General features: G+C 36.1%; 1 protein-coding gene across 4 annotated transcripts in view; it reads left to right on the plus strand.

Annotated features, from left to right (window-relative positions):
* The window catches only part of ppp1r12c (protein phosphatase 1, regulatory subunit 12C), a 31,965-nt gene extending 18,873 nt beyond the window's left edge, over positions 1-13,092 (plus strand). For 2 of the 4 annotated variants that reach the window (XM_079840848.1, XM_079840849.1), the window contains exons 9-21: positions 839-915; positions 1,002-1,111; positions 1,230-1,276; positions 1,368-1,498; positions 2,973-3,060; positions 3,145-3,262; positions 3,931-4,043; positions 6,554-6,603; positions 8,800-8,848; positions 8,947-9,051; positions 9,161-9,211; positions 9,401-9,451; positions 10,255-13,092. In XM_079840848.1, coding sequence (XP_079696974.1) covers positions 839-915; positions 1,002-1,111; positions 1,230-1,276; positions 1,368-1,498; positions 2,973-3,060; positions 3,145-3,262; positions 3,931-4,043; positions 6,554-6,603; positions 8,800-8,848; positions 8,947-9,051; positions 9,161-9,211; positions 9,401-9,451; positions 10,255-10,341 — 1,077 coding nt within the window. In that variant the 3' untranslated portion in view covers positions 10,342-13,092. Of the gene's footprint in view, positions 1-838; positions 916-998; positions 1,112-1,229; positions 1,277-1,367; positions 1,499-2,972; positions 3,061-3,144; positions 3,263-3,930; positions 4,044-6,553; positions 6,604-8,799; positions 8,849-8,946; positions 9,052-9,160; positions 9,212-9,400; positions 9,452-10,254 lie in introns of all 4 variants that reach the window. The other 2 variants (XM_079840847.1, XM_079840846.1) reach the window with 1 other exon arrangement.
* Positions 13,093-16,475: the final 3,383 nt, after the last annotated feature.

The raw sequence follows: 16,475 nt of genomic DNA on the forward strand, positions 1-16,475 counted from the left end.
ACACAAAAGGAAGAAATTCACAGCACACTGCATGTGATATAGCATGCCTTTTCAACTGGTGGCCTGTGGGCCGAATCCGGTCTATTTGTTGTCAGTTATTCTTCCTAGACTGAAAAAAAAAAATGGTGAAGAGATTACATTTTTATATTAACACCCTAGTGTGTTTTTGTGACATCAATAACACAAGCACTTCTACAGTGAGTTTTTTTTTATCTTACAAGTGCTCTGCTTTCTTTTTCTTTGCTCTGGCCATATGAAAGAGAACAGACACTTGCAGTCTTGCAATCTGTTCGGCTGTATAATAACCACAGAATTATTCCAATAGACTACACTTGGAATCTGTTTCATTTCTGTAAATCATCACTCTCATTGCTGTCCCAGGCTGTATTCACAAAGTTATAAATTTTTCCCCTATTCTTCACTTTTTCTCATCATTTACTATGAAAAAAAAGTTGGCAAGCGAAATATACCAAATATCATTTTATATATCCCAGAAAGACAGGAAAGCATTTCGAATTATCTGTCCATGTTTCCTAAAGTTCATAATATGAGGCTAATTAAAGATTTTTAAGGCCTTGTAGATATACACACGGTAATCCAGTACTTAAAGATATATATATTTTATTTCCTTAACCAAATACATTTAATACATTGTTAACGTAAAATTAATAATTTTTTTACCTAAGGCATGATTTTGTGGCAGACTCAGCCCTAGTGAAATGTCACTCATTAAGCTCATTAGTTTGATGTTTAATCAGAACATGAATTAATGCTATATTTTGATCCAATATTAATGAGGTGTGATGAATATATACATTTTTGTGATTGTTTATTTTAGTGGAGGACTGAACAGGCACTTATAGACCAACAAAATTCACAGATCTCAAATGCCAACAGTGCAAACAAGAAACGCAGGTGAGAAAGATGATTTGTCTTTCAGTCTTTCAGTTTTGTCAGTCTGTCACGGGCATCTTCACTCATGTCTCTCTCTCTCTTAGAAGCTCTGTGTGCCGGATGAGCAGCAGGGACAAAATTAGTGTACAGGACCAATCTAAAGAGCGAGGGGTCTCAGGTGGCCTGGGAATCAACGATGAGAGAGAAAGTAGCCCAGGTTTGTTACTCTCTCTCTCTCAAACATATACTGTAGCATTATCATATTTACATATATGAAACATACCTGTACAAGAGTACAATCTGTTTGATGATGTTTGTTTTTCTCTCTGTTCTAGAAAGTTCAACAGTATCGTCTCCAGAGAGCATTGTTCCTTCTTCAGGGGTAAGACACACACTCATCTGTCTTAGCTTTCACTGTCAGAATGTCTCTGCAGGTGCTTGAGATTAATCACTGTATGTTTGTGTTTTTTCAGGCCAGTGAGGATAAAGAAGTCAAGGTGAATGATCAGGACAGAGCGAGTCGTACAGCAGTTGTGCAGCCCACCCCTCAGAGGCGAGAGTCACCTGTTGAGAGCCCCAGTAACGCCTCTAGTGATGGAAGGAAGTAAGATCGCTTGATTCAACAAGAACACTTATTTTTATTTTCATGCTTTTATTTTACTGCTGTACAAATCCTATGGGTAATACTTTACAATAAGGTTCATTAACTAACAGTGAGCAATACATTTGTTACAGTATTTATTTATCTTTATTAACGTTAGTTATTAAAAGTACAACTGTTCATTGATAGTTCATGTTAGTTCAGGTCCAATAAATAGTATTAACAAATACAACTTTTGATTTAAATGATGTATAAGTTAATGTTTAAATGAACAGTAAGATTAATAAATGCTTTAGAAGTAGTTTTCCTTTTTAATTCATGTTAACAAATTTAACATTATTGTAAAGGGTTACCACATTATGTAATATTTGAAGTGCAAATAGAGTGGTGCAGGTATGACGTCACTTTGTAGGCCAATCGGCAGTTACAATGTGGCAATCACACTGGTTCCCTCGAGAAAAACCCAATAGGATTTTCCCATAGACTTTTGGATTATCGCAAAAAACAAGCTCTGTGATCAACTAAAGTTTATGATACAAGATCATCAAGATAATTATCACAGATGAGCACAACCTCTATTAATTTTAATTTGCCTAAATGCAGTCACCATGAAGGAAAAGGCTAAAGGTAGGCTATAAACGAACTACACCATGTTCCCGTGATTTCAACGTCACCATCACTAAGCTTCCGACATCTCTTTCAGTTTTTATCTCAAAACATTTTTCCCAGAACGTTTGAGTTAGACTAGTTTATAAGAGCACAATTATGAGCATAATGAGGCTGTAAAAGCGGACTGAGCTAACCTTTTCGGCCTGATGACACTTAATCTCCTCGAACAGCCTCTGTAGTCTTATTTAGCCATTTTTTAGCAACCGTCTTTTTCAAGACATGTAACCGCTTCAAAAAATAATGAGTGGGGTAACACTGATGTATTTTTTGTCGTAGAATAAAACGTGAAAGTGTCTTGAGCTTGTGTTCACCACAGACCTTATTACAGCCATTTAACCAAACTCCCATTCAAAAAAACCATTGACTTATGGATGAGGGAACCAGAAGTACTAAAATGCTAACTCGCTTCCACGTTTTGGTCTACAAAGTGATGCCATACCTGCACTACTCTATTCTTCAAGATCAGGCAGTGTTAGTTATGTCAAAAAGTACCGCTACTACTAAGTCAATATTAAAATAAAAATGTATATGACAATGTAAACTTCAGTAACTTGAAAAAGCCCTCTACTGCTAAATACTGAAAGCACATTTTGTTTGTTGCTTTTAATGTTATGATGGTTGTTGCTCTTCTTTATTACTATTTACTTGTTTGTTTTGAAGCTATATTTCGTTCTTGATTACATAGAACATAGTTTCAATTTATTATATCTTTTTTTGTTTTATAATCATGATTAAAATGTATAATATTTTTTTCTCTACAGCAGTTAGACGAATAATGTTCATTAATAATGATTCAATTGTTTTTCAGGTTTCAGGCTCCAGTGAGAGACGAGGAATCAGAGTTTCAGAGGAAAGCTCGTTCGCGTCTCATGCGGCAGTCACGACGATCAACACAGGTGTGTGTTCACACCCCTAATCACACACACTGTGCACACTACAATAAATGCTTATTTTCCATTTTTATTAATTTTTTTTTTCAGGGAGTAACACTGACAGATCTTAAGGAAGCAGAACGGAGTATTGTTAAGAGCAATGAACCTCAGCAAATCAGTGTTCAGTCTGTGAGCCCCAACATCACAATAACACCAGCTGAGAGAGGTGAGTCTTATGCTGCCTTCACGTGCTATCGGAAATTTCCTAATTCCCACTTTAGAAGTCGTGATTACGAGCTTGTTGCATTCAAGTGCTTTGTTGTCGGAGTGAACAGGAATCATGGTGGACACCAGGTTATTCTTGCCTATTTATTGGGAAAATCTTATTAAAACCAACATCATTTGTAGTGTCCCATGCACTGACAACCATTCCAGATAGTCCGCTTTCTGCTGGTTCTGTAATTTCAGTCAAATGCAGGCTATTTTCGCTGTGTACCAAACATACAATACGCTTCATATGATTACTCTTACATGTAAATATGCACTACATTAATGTCAAGACAAGACGACCTAGCTGTTTTGGAAAAAAAACAATAAAATCACACCTGCCACAGCAGTCTAGTTCTCCCCGCCACCACGTTAAAGTTTATGACACGCCCATCTCGGGAATTGGGGTATCAAAATTATTTCCGAACTTCCCAGTGGTAAACACGACATCAGAGGGCGTTCATGTGCAATTTTTACCTAGGAAACTCGTATTTACGATAATTCCGATAGCACGTGAAGGCAGCATTATTACTATCAAGTGTGCGTGAAGTTGAGAGTAATGATCTTTGATCTTTTGGATTCATTATGAGTTCTGTATGAATATTGAAAGTTTTCTCTCTGCAATAGACACAGAGCCAGTGAAGGAATCTGGAGAGGCGCAGACAAGACTAGGAGTGAGAGATCGCAGGAAAGGGAGGAAAGAGAGACGCTCAACTGGTATCGTTCAGCTGGCTGAAGAGGTGAGCTACACACATTCATATAAACTCCAGTGCATTCTCACTCCCAGTGCATTTTCAATTAGGGATGCACTGAAATGAAAATTCTTGGCCGAAGCTGAATAATAATAAAACACATGTCCGAAGCCGAATACCGAATGCGTTTTTTCTATTTTTTTCCATTTATTTTGCCAATTTTTTCACCATTGCATAAATTTGCTTTTTTACTATTTTGTCTTGCTTTTAAAATAAATTAACAATTTTTTTTTTTACAAAACTATAATTTAAAAAGATTTATTTAACACTGAACATTTTTAGCATTCCAGCAGACATTATACAAACAAAGCACAATATAACAAAAATATATATATTTTTATTTGGCCATCTTGTCTTATCTTTGGCCTATGCCTACAGGTATCATAATCAAATCATAATCAAATTTAGTTTGTTTGTTCATGAGAGGTTTTGCAAGCCTGTATAACTCGGCACTGAATAAAAACTCTGACGGCTTGAGCAGTGAGTGGAGTCTAACTTAAAACATATTGGCCATTGCGTACAAGAGATCAACAACTATGTCACGTTGTAAATGGATACTGGAACATTGGCCAATATATTATTACAGTATCAACTGAGGGTACTCTTGCTTGCATTTGAGGGTGCTTAGACAATTCAGCAAAACAGTGTCTGCAAACGGCCATTTCTGCGTCTTTCTCGGACACTTTAAAGCTTTCTTTAAGCCTTGTTTATACTCGATGCGTTCGCACGAGGGCGATCGTGTGCGCGTGGCAAAAATGATATCATCGCAGAGTGCCAAGTGGACGAGGGCCTCTCTCTCACACGCGCTGGTTGCTATATTTGATCGCGTCATCAAAAACCTCATTGTTCTGTTAAATTTATTCTGTCTTTTCACTTATTCTGCAATTTTTGCTATTTTCGGCCGAAAAATTTCGGTTGCCGAACAATCGGTGTATCCCTATTTTCAATATGAATATACTTTAAAAGTATGCTTTTTTTCATCTTCTTACCAGAATATAACACCAAAAAAAAACCATCTAATCAGTAGCTTTGTTGCTTTGGTATCAGGATGGTACTTTATTATTTACAATAGATTTTAGAAGTGTGCATCTGTGCCTTTATTTTAAGCTGATGTTGGCCACAACCATGTTATAGAACAGGAGGAGTTTGTTTCCTTTTTGACTTTGTTTTAAAATAGTAGCTAAAGTGATTCCAAGTTTATGAAGTTTATCGTTATATGCAAACACGAACCGTACATGGCAAAGGGTCTATGATATGAAGAGTGTTTGGAAATCAATGGAGACTTTGGGCAAAAATTCTACCAAAATAAACAAAAATGCCCCCATATTCAAAATAAGGTTGAAAAAATGCCCCTGCACAAATAACTAAATCTATTAAAGCTGTTGCAATTACAGTGAAATGTGAAAATTAATTTAAAGTGTTGATTGCGCACTACATTTAGATCTGCTCACGTTGCATCAGATTTCTTTTTACTAATTTTTTCCCCATTATAAACCATCACACATGTTTTTGTTGAGCTTATGAATGCAATGGTCAATCAAGCCTTTAGATTAGTCACCGCTAAAAATTAGTTTAGAGTTAACCTAATTCAAAAATGGATATTAGCTTTTTTATGTTTTATTAATCAACATTCATAATCAACAATAATGATCTTTTTGTCATAATATTGCAGCCCTAACCTCCAATGAGTTCCTGCTTTTTTATATATTTACTTTATGTGGTATATTAATTTAATTTATATACTACTTTATGTAGTATATAAATATATACTTTGTGCCATTTATATTTGCAATAGTTGTATACAAATGTATTCCACCTTTGAGCAGCATTAAGATTTGTGTAATTACACATAAATGCCATTTCAGATACAGTTTCTGTTCCACCTTTGCAGTGTAAATGATCATGATCAAATTTTATTGGTAACAGTATTGTATTCTTATTTAAGTAATTGGGTAAATTTAAGTATTTGACATAAAAAACAACACAGATAATTGAAGGTAATTGAAAGGTAATTGAAAAAAATTACACAGGTAATTAAAAAAAAAAATACCCCTAGAAGGTAAAAAGTAAATCTATTCCTGTGGGCATATATTGCCCTTTGATGAAAAAGTTAATTTCGAACCCTGACAAAGACCTCAACTTTTTAATGACATGGTAATCCCAGAACATTTATATCAGAAGAAACAACTGGGTACCTGAATCTGGTGCTACTTTTGTGTCTTTCGCATCACATTGCAAACTCTCTTTTGTTTCATACAAAAGCAAGGGGTGCCATTTTGCATCTTAGTTATTGATTGTATTAAAAATTGCCAGAGGATTTCAGAATCAATATTATTGTAGTCTTGTTGCAGAGTTGATTGCTGTGTACAGTGAGGACATTTTTACACTCCTACTGTAAATTATTTTTGCAGTTGTGTTTGGTGTCACTAGTGGCAAAGACTTTCCTTAATAAAATGTTTTTAAAGGACTGACTTTTATTGGCATGTTACTTTTTTCAGACGGATGATTTAGATGCAAATGAAGACGCTGAACAAGACAAGAGCACAAGGTTTGTGTTTTTTTTTTTAAAAGGTTTTCTGCATCTCCTGGGACGTATTCACAAAACATCCTAAGGCTAAACAATGTTCCTAATTTTAGGACAAAACCAGCTCTTAAATCTGTGAAAAGTTAGGAGTAGTCAAGATGACAAACAATCCTAAAATGGCTGTTGCTGGCAATCTGCCTCAGCAATCCGGCCAAAGACACTGTCCACCATTGAGGCAATAGGCGATAGAGCCTTGGGTGCTGAGCATTTTCTCCATAAATGCAATAAATGTTTTGATTTATAGATTTGAATCTGCGATGCCATAACATAAAGGTTAATTTATGTACAGGCAAAATGCATTGAATAATGGAGAATAAAACATTGCAATCAAGTTGAAAATAATGTCCCATCTTCGGCACCGAAAGCCTTGTGGGCAGCTCAAGTGACCTGAGTTCGAGTTCCAGCTCATGGACCTTTCCAAGTCAAGTTCCCCCTTTCTCTCTCCCACTTCACTTCCTGTCTATTCACTGTCCTATCATAATAAAAATGGCAAAAAGAAATCAATAAATAAAAAAAGAAAAGAATGTCCGATTCCCTGTGGCAGTTGTTTTCACAAGTTCACACTTACAAATTATCGATTAGAGTAAACAAGTAAAATAAGCCTATTTGGCGTGCTGTCTGAGGGGATCAAGGGCTCCAAGCTCAGAATTTAGCCCAATCCCAGAATACCAAAACATGATTTCATTTCATAATGTTCATGAAACATGCAGATGGTTGCTCTGACCATCAAATATCAGATGAAGTGAGTCGTACTGTTTTTATCCACTATTAACTTTAATTTTTGGTATGTCCACCTTTTGCAGCAATTACAGCAGCACATCTCTCTGGCATAGTATCAATATATTTCCTCTGAGAACTTCAACACTAATGTTATCCCATGCCTTCTACAACTGAAGCCAAAGGCTTTCTTTTGAATGTACAATAGATCTGTCCAGTTTATTTTCCAACTCGCCCCAAATGTGCTTGATGGGGTTGAGGTCTGGACTTTGAGGGGACCAATCCGTAATTTTCAATATTCCAGCAGATTCCTTCCGTCGCAGGTAGTTCCGGCAATAGCTCGAAGAATGTTTCGGGTCACCACTATATGCCTATATATACCATTATATGCGCTCCTAGCTTTGTTTATAAAAAACCTAATTTGTCTCTTGAATTCTGCAATCTCTCGAGATGTAGATATGTAAGAGGCTGACAATTAGTTGAACATATACTTTTTTAATTCATCACACTTAGCCAGAGTGGTCAACCCTGTCCTTTCTCTTAGCTTAAGACCTCTATATTCCAATTCAATTCAATTCTCTTTTATTGTCACATATCATATACACAAGTGTACTGGCAGTGAAATGCTTAGGTGCAGGTCTCTTTTACATGGCAGTATGATCAATTAACAATATACATAAAAAACAATAAACACATTTAGTAAAGTGCAGTACGAGGGTAAGTGAAGTGTGCTATGATGTATTACAGTTCAGCAGTCTAATGACCTGTGCGAGAAATTTCTCGTAGTCTGCTGGTACAGGTCCTGCCAGACGGTAGCAGTGAAAGCAGATCGTGGCTCGGATGGCTGGAGTCTCTAATGATCTTCTGTGCTTTCCTCACACATCGCTGTGTGTAAATATCCTGGAGGGAGGGAAGCTCACCTCCAACGATGTGCTGAGCCGTCCGAGCCACTCTCTGCAGGGCTTTACGATTGAGAGCGGTGCAATTTCCATACCAGGTGATGATACAACCAGTATGGATGCTCTCCACAGTACTGCTGTAAAATCGTTTGAGAGTTTTTACGGAAGAAGAGATGCTGATGGCTGATAGCTTTCCTTAGTAAAAGTTGGTCTCTGCAGCTTTGTTAATAGGTTTTAAGAGAAAACTCTGACCCAAGAGCTCTTACTTTTACTGCTATTTAGGAGAACTCTTAGTGGTAAGATGGAATGTTTTGTGAATATGGCCCCTGGTGTATAGCTTTGTTTGAGTGGTTTGGGTTGCGTTTTTGTTTTTTATTTGTTCTGCTTGTGTCAACTCTCTATTTACGTGTGGCTTTCGGGTTTGCCTGTTGGAATTGGCAGAATAATACGTGTACAGTTTTAAATAAGCTGCTTATAGGCTCACATTGAGAGAGCAATGTTGAGGCTTTTGCAATATTTTTAACAGTGTTGTTTGTTTTTGTAGTGATCATCTGTTAGACAATTCCAGACACTCTTCTCTGTATTATAGAAAGGTAATGACTTTTTTTTTTTTACACAACAATCATTAAGATACTGATGAGTAGTATAAGAGCTGGTTCACACCCTTATGTTATTATATGTGTTATTTCAGTTGTATCTGCAGGTGTTGCAAGAGAATGGAGATCTAAAAGAGAAACTGCAGGGAACTCAACTGCAGTTAAATGAGAGTAAAGTTCAGCTGGAGAAACTCAAACAGGTGAGAGGTGTTTTTTCTTGTCCTGAGCCTGGAAGAAGGAGAAGGATATGTTGAACCACTAAAGTGAGAGAGAATTCTTTATCTGTTCTGTTTGTTTGCATGTAATCAGGATCAAGAGAATGGATCAGACAGACCAGCCCTACTGGAGCTGGAAAGATTTGTAAGTTCGCACCCTGTAAAAAAAAAAAAGAAAAGCAAACAACATACTTTTTCAGACTTGAAATGTTAAAATGTAATGTAAATGTAAAAGAAATTATGTAACAATATTTGTCGTTAGTTCAACTAATGCACAAATGTTAATGATATGAGCCTTATTATAACGTGTTATTTTCATTTGCTCTCCACACAGGAAAAGAAACTTCTTCAGCGGAGAGCATCTGAGTTAGAAGATGAACTCAAAGTAAGAACTTGAGCTTTAAAATTTGTCAGGACTTTTTACTTTTTTTTACATTTTGTCATTTTGAGGAATAGATTCAAACATGGTCAAATTTGTTAAAAAGGGCTATGATTACTACACTCTTTTGACAGATTAGCCAAACAACTTATGGCTTGTTTCCAACAGGCAGTATGGTTCAGTACAGTTCAGTATGGTACGCCATTTTTCCATTTACATTGTCAGAAGTTTTGAATGGTACCCTAATTCCAAACTGTACCATACCAATTTTTTGGCACCCTTCCGTTGGGGTACCTAGCACAGTAGTCTGATACTAAAGGGTGGAGCTATACTCACTGCAGAACATTGATTGGTTGACAGAAAATTGTCACTTGGGCATGCTTTTTCGGCTGTGTTTTTCCTTGCAGCCTTTACTCAAACAAGGCATGTCATCTTCTTGTGACAAACACCCACATGCATAGAAGCAAGAACAAGATCTGCTGTAAGTCGTCCACTTTTGTTTACGGTGTCGCTCTCGTCTAAGAATGAGAATGACGTTGATCACTACACCCCGCCTATCAAGTAAGGGTGCTGTTGGCGGTGGAAACGGAAGCCGGATCAGGGTTTAGCATCCCGTATCAAACTGAACTGTACTGTACTGTACTGAACCTGTACGCTCAGTGGAAACCCATAAATAAACAAACATACAAGAGGTGGGAGCTCTGTAGAACTTGTGAAATGATGATCATGCCAAATCTGCAGAGCTTTCTGCAAATTTCCATGTGGGCCTGCTCATCTCACTCTCTGTCACCCCACCCCTCTTTCTCTAGGTGCTTGTGGATTTGCGTTCTGATAACCAGAGACTGAAGGATGAAAATGCAGCTCTCATTCGTGTCATTAGTAAGCTGTCGAAATGAACCTTTAGGCTCTTTGCATTGTTTTCCTGAATTCCTTGGGAAACTTGCTGTGCCACTGTCTGTCCAAAGTACTGCACGGCATTTTTCTTTCCCTCTCTCATCTCTGGGACATATGCCTCTGCCTGGGGTGGTTAAACTACTGTTCTTGAAATTTATATGTACATATGTAAGGCCTTGTTTAGTTGCCACTCTAGATCAAAGCTGGAATTTTCAACAACTCTAGAACTCAAGCCATTTGCCGTTCAGCTGCTCTAGATTGTGGTGTCGAGCTCTGATTCAGGGTGCTCGTGTCATTTGTAATGCTATTGATTTCTTTTGTGCAATGTGCTTGCTGCTTTTCATTGTTAGCACAGATTAAGCTTGCAGCTTTAATGTTTCTTAAAATTCTGCAGACTAGCCATCTCATTAATTTAGTTCACGCCCTTATTGTACCCTTATTACACTGGGATGCACTGATGACAAAGTTATTGATACTTTTAAGTTTCAGTTCAGGTTTACTGTTCAGTTTCACTTAGACATTGCAACATCTTTTGCCTTTCAGCAGGTACCTCTAAAAACCTGCAATGATAGATAAATCAAGAGTTTATGATATACAGAATATAGAATAGAATATAGTTCATTAATAACAAAAAATATATATTACAGATCATAGATCTGTAATGTTAACAGATCAGATTAATGTACATTGAAATAGAAATTTAATTTAATTTTATATATTTTCATATGCATTCATATTTAAATGTACATAAAGTACTGATCTGTTAAGCATGATCTAATATTTGTTAAAGGCTTATTACTGAAATTGCAGTGTTACCAAACTTACAAATGTTTAAACTGAGCTTTTTAATGTCATGGCAATGTTAGCTTGCTAATGCCGCCATCATTTTAGCTTAAGAAATTCTTTTAATATTTCTTGTAATGGTAAGAGAAAAAAATGTGCCAAACAGTAACGACATTGCTCAGGGGTCTCTTGGTGAGACAGTTGAAGATCTTGGGGTTGTGTGTCTTTTTCTCAGTATGTATCTAGATTAACACTGTACTTTAGCTGACTACTGTTCTTTGGACCAAACAGGCATTAGTATGAATCTATTTCTCTATTATCGCGTATTTATGAATATTATATATGGTGAATTTTGATGCTGTTGTGTTCTGCCAGTGGTGTAATCTCTTTTTAATAGGAAGAGACACAAAGTGTTTTGTACTGTGACTATGAGTTTTGTCCTAAACCAAACTGGCGCCATAGGTCAAAGCTTTTTAAAGTTTACCACTGTTTATTTGTTTTTCCCTCAAATTATTGCTTTCAGAACTTAAGCATTTGTTCATCCAGCAAGTGTATTTTGCCAAAAATGTGCCTTATATATATCTGTTGCTTTGTTAAAAAGGATGGAGTCAGTTAGTTTCTCTGACCAATAAATATCAATTCAAATGGTTGTTTAACAACCATTGAAGTGGTCTATGCACCATTGCTTTTAGCTCTTTCATAAATAAATAGCAGCTTGCTAGACATTAATTTCAAAGGTTTGATTTCCCATTAGTGGCAGTGGTAGAAAAATGAAATAAGATGTAAGTAGTAGACAAATGTGTGGTTCCTTGTGAAAATGTATTGATTTTGATTTAAAGGCACAATATGTAAGAGTTTTGGATTAAAATATCCAAAAACCACTAGAACAATGTTTATATGTTTTGTTGGCTTGTGTACTTCCATTATCCCAAATGTTTCCAAGAATGTTTAAATCCAGAGAAATAAGCAATTTTAACCAGGACTTGGACCGTGTCTGTGCGTCGCCTATCAATGACATCATACCCGCGTTACCCTCAATTTCCGTTTTGTAGAAACCATGGAAACACCAAAGATGCTTTAATATATTATGTTTTATTAGACAGATGAGCAACTGTTTGAATACATTCATCGACAGAAAAATAATCATAATACGAATCGTTATACAGCTCAACACAGTTAGTCTTGATGTTTAAATCTTGTTTTCTTGATTTACAACGACTACCCTGTTTTACCATGCCTAATATTGATCTAGCTTACTGCAGTGTGTAACAAGTGTCTCATAGTAGCTGCCGAGCGAATGCATGGAGTAGCATTACAACAGAACTTTCAACACACTCAAATGTATGTAATATGATAAAACAGCGCTGGGTTACCCCACATACGCATGAGTGGAAGAATCAGAAGCGGTCGTCTGGGGCATAATAAAAAGTCCACTGCTCTCGAGCCGTGTTGCGCTTGTCTCTAGCAATCGCTCCAGTGTTCCGCTCCAACAGCTTTCAGCCCCACACTGCTTCATAATACAGTAACGTTAGTAAATCTTCGTACATTAACTCATCCATTAATGATGATGATCATGATGATGATGAATGATTTCTGTCACATCCGGTCACATTATTTTCCAAGGGCTTAGAGGTAAAAACAACTCCCATGATTCCGTGAAATCAAGGCATCATCAAGCTACGCCTTTGTTTTGAACAAACCTCTTGTGGCGAAAATTACATATTTTGCCTTTAATTAAAATTAATCAGTATGATTAATTAAATTCATCCTGGGAAACATCACAGGGCAATTTCATACCAGCCTTAACTAAGTCTTATTACAAAAAGTGTTCATGTATTTCATTATTGAAACAGGAAGTTGGATTGGGACATAAGCCTATTGAAATTTATCCATGAGTCATGGTTTACTAATTGCTATTGCTAGTCAGAAATGGGTGGTATCAAAACAATAAAACATACAAATTCACAATGAAGTGTGTAACCAATGACATTTTAATCATACTCTTGAGTAGGTATTTGTTTTGAATAATTTCTTCACAACCGCTATAAAAGGACACTACAAATAACATGAATGTGTGTAATATGAATGTAATCCGGACATACTACATTCAACATGTTGTCATCATCAAGTGACCAGTGTTGCTTCACTGCCATTCATAAGTCCTCTCCTGTGGCCTCATGGGATAGTAAAATTTAAATCTTTAAATTCACATCTAGGTAAGAAGATAAATCAGCATTTGAACAGATTTTTTTTTTTAAACACTTGTATTGTTAGATATCAGAGTAAGCAGAAATAGCTTTTGACTCGCCGCTGTGACTCATTCGGCCTTCAAATGCAGCCTGCGAAGCTTGTGACAGAGTCTGTTAAAGACGCAATTATAATGAAGTAATATGTCCCAAAAAGGACAAGACCTCACAGAGAACAGGGGAAATGCTAGTGTTATAAACCTTATCTTTAACCTGAGAGTAACCTAAAATAGCTGCGATTTTTAGCTGTACAAAACAGCTTTGATATTGCAAACTGGTATTTCTTTCCATATCATTTTAATGTATTGTCATAATTATTTTGTGTAGCGCAAATAGTTTCACCGTTTACTGCACATTGTTTTTCTTCTAGTTATTTACCTAGCTAATGAATCAGAAGTCTCACAAATTCACCGAAAATAGCTTACTTCTGCATTGCAAAATACGGTTGATACAGTGGGTAATAAGACTAACAGATGGTAGTAAAGACAAGAGATCACAGCAAAGCCCTCCCAATTGAGGGGCTGCTCCCAAAGGCCCAAACCACAAAAACAAGAAACAAAATGTTACAGGTGGGAGGTGGCTGCGAAGAGCAAAGGAAAGGTGTGTGGTCAGGCCTGCAAGGTGGAAGTTGACCTAGAAACCACAGGACTGCCAGCTGAGCATGGAACCAAGGCAAAACAAGGTACCATGTTGGAGCAAGAGGACCACCATGGGGAAGCCAACTGAGCTGGAGACCATGGTGAAGTCGGCGCAACAGGGTAGGCGTACCACAGCAGAGCAGAGGGGATCAGGAGACAACAGTCGGGCATGGTCTGCATGGCTTTGACGGATCAGTTTAAAAAAAAAAACTCAGGAATCTTTTATTAGCCTACTAGTGCAGTGCTTCTCAAACCACTGCACATTTTGGATGTCTCCCTCATCTAACACACCTGATTCGGCTCATTAGTTCAGACTGCAAGACCTAAATTGGATGAGGGAGCCATCCAAAATGTGCAGAGGTCTCTAGGACAGGTTAAAGAAGCTCTACTAATTCATATTTTCCACAGTTATAAATACAAGATTATCTTTTGTGCCAATTGCACCCATGCCAGGTACAGTTGAAACACTCATCTTTAATGCCCTACTAATTTCAAATGTTAAAATGCCTTAAAAAATATTTTTCTAGTATCTTTTATTTCAGCTCTACATTTTATTCCTGTTCTTCATTACATACAACTGACAAGTTGCTAACCAATAGCAGAACATCCAAGACTTAAATAGGCGTCAGTTCATTAGTAAATCACTGAACATATAAATTATTAACCAATTAAAAACCAGCTTATTGTAAAACCGTAAAAACAAATCAAATAACATTCACTCAGTAACTTACTCCTTCATTCACAATCATTAATCAACTTATTAGTATTTAGTTACTAATTGTGGTGTCAAATACAGTTGTGGCCTCCATCAGTTCATCCCATATTTTTAGGCCTTGACAGCCTCTGACAGGACAGGACTGCTGGTATAGTGGCCACCCTGCACCCAATTTCTCTAAATGGAAGGTAAACCACGAAGGGCACCTTAGAAAATGTCAATTTAGAGCAAACGTTAAAGATGCACATTTTCAATTCACATTTATTTGTAAATAGCTTTTCACAACACGTTGTTTCAAAGCAGCTTTACAGAAAATACATGTGTCTACATTACAATTTAGGGATCCGTTATCAGAAGAGACTGTCCAAGTAATGTCCGTATTTCAGAAATGTATAGTTCTAAGATAATACAAATCACACAGTTAGCTAACACATTATGTATTAATTTAATTAATTCATTAACTAAAATAAAGATTACAAGTTGTGAAGATAAGCTATATAATTTAGATTATAATTTGGCAGTGGTGTATGTTGTTTCAGAGTTGGCATCATCTGTAAAAAAAATGTTTGATCAATAAGTTATATCAACATTTTATATTGCTTTAACTCATCAAAATAACTTTTTTTGAGTTATATAAGATTCAACTCAGTTTAATGCAATTTAAGTTGAATTTACTTAAACATGCAAGTTGATTGTAGCCTAAGGCAGTACACTGAAAAAATAAAAACCTTGGATCAACTTAAAAAAAATTTATGTAATCAATCACACGAAATATTTGACATTGACTGAAAGTAAATAATTTAAATGAGTTTAACCTGAAAAGTTTAAATCCATGCAACCACTTTGTAAAGGTTGACCAAACGTATTATTTTAGGTTGGAACAAAACAATTTTTTTTGATTGTCACCATTGTTTCATACACTGATTCTTGATGTCTGTGTGAAGCTTCAATTAAAACCTTTTTTGCACTATTTTTATTTTTTAATCTGCATGTTATTTGATTACCCCAACTGTCCTGGATGTCGTACTGTAGAATCACATGACTATAATTATAAATACTATAAAATGAATAACACATTACCTCTATAACCAGAGCATTAAACTCTGAATGGGATCAGTGATTCTGGTCACTACAAATAACAAACATCATCTGAACACATTTTCTCTTTCCATAACAAAATTGTTTTATAAACACACAGTAAAAGCAGCCAGAGAAAAAGTTAACGATTTAAGGGTCAAGAGCACAACTAAAGCAAACACTCATCTCCATCACAGTGACTTCAAATTAAACTATTATTTTCAATGAAACAGAAATGACAGAAATAAAGTCAGTCTGGTTAGTAATGCGTGAAGCTGGTAGTACTGTAGAGTTGTTTAATCCTCCTCTGCAGAGATCTTCAGAGATTTAATGTCTTCTTTTATCTTCAGTTGATTTCATCTAAGGCTGTGGCTGAAGTCAGTTCAAATCATACTTAATCTAATAAAAATACAGTTCAATGTCCCGCTGCCAATTTATATTGTATCCATGTAAAAAAATTGATTCAACCATAAATATAAACTAAAACGTTTACTTTAAATGAAAAAAACTAAAACTTTTAAGCTATTTCAACGAGAAAATACACTGAAAAAAGTCTAACATTGCTGTTGTTCGTTTAATGTGTAAGATTTTAGTAAGGCAGCAACTCTTTTTTAACAGTGGCATATCACAAACATCACAGTTCAGTTTTACTGTAATTAAAGGACAATAACTGTTCA

This window comes from Gobio gobio (genome assembly GCF_949357685.1).
Source record: "Gobio gobio genome assembly, chromosome: 17".
Lineage (NCBI taxonomy): Eukaryota > Metazoa > Chordata > Actinopteri > Cypriniformes > Gobionidae > Gobio > Gobio gobio.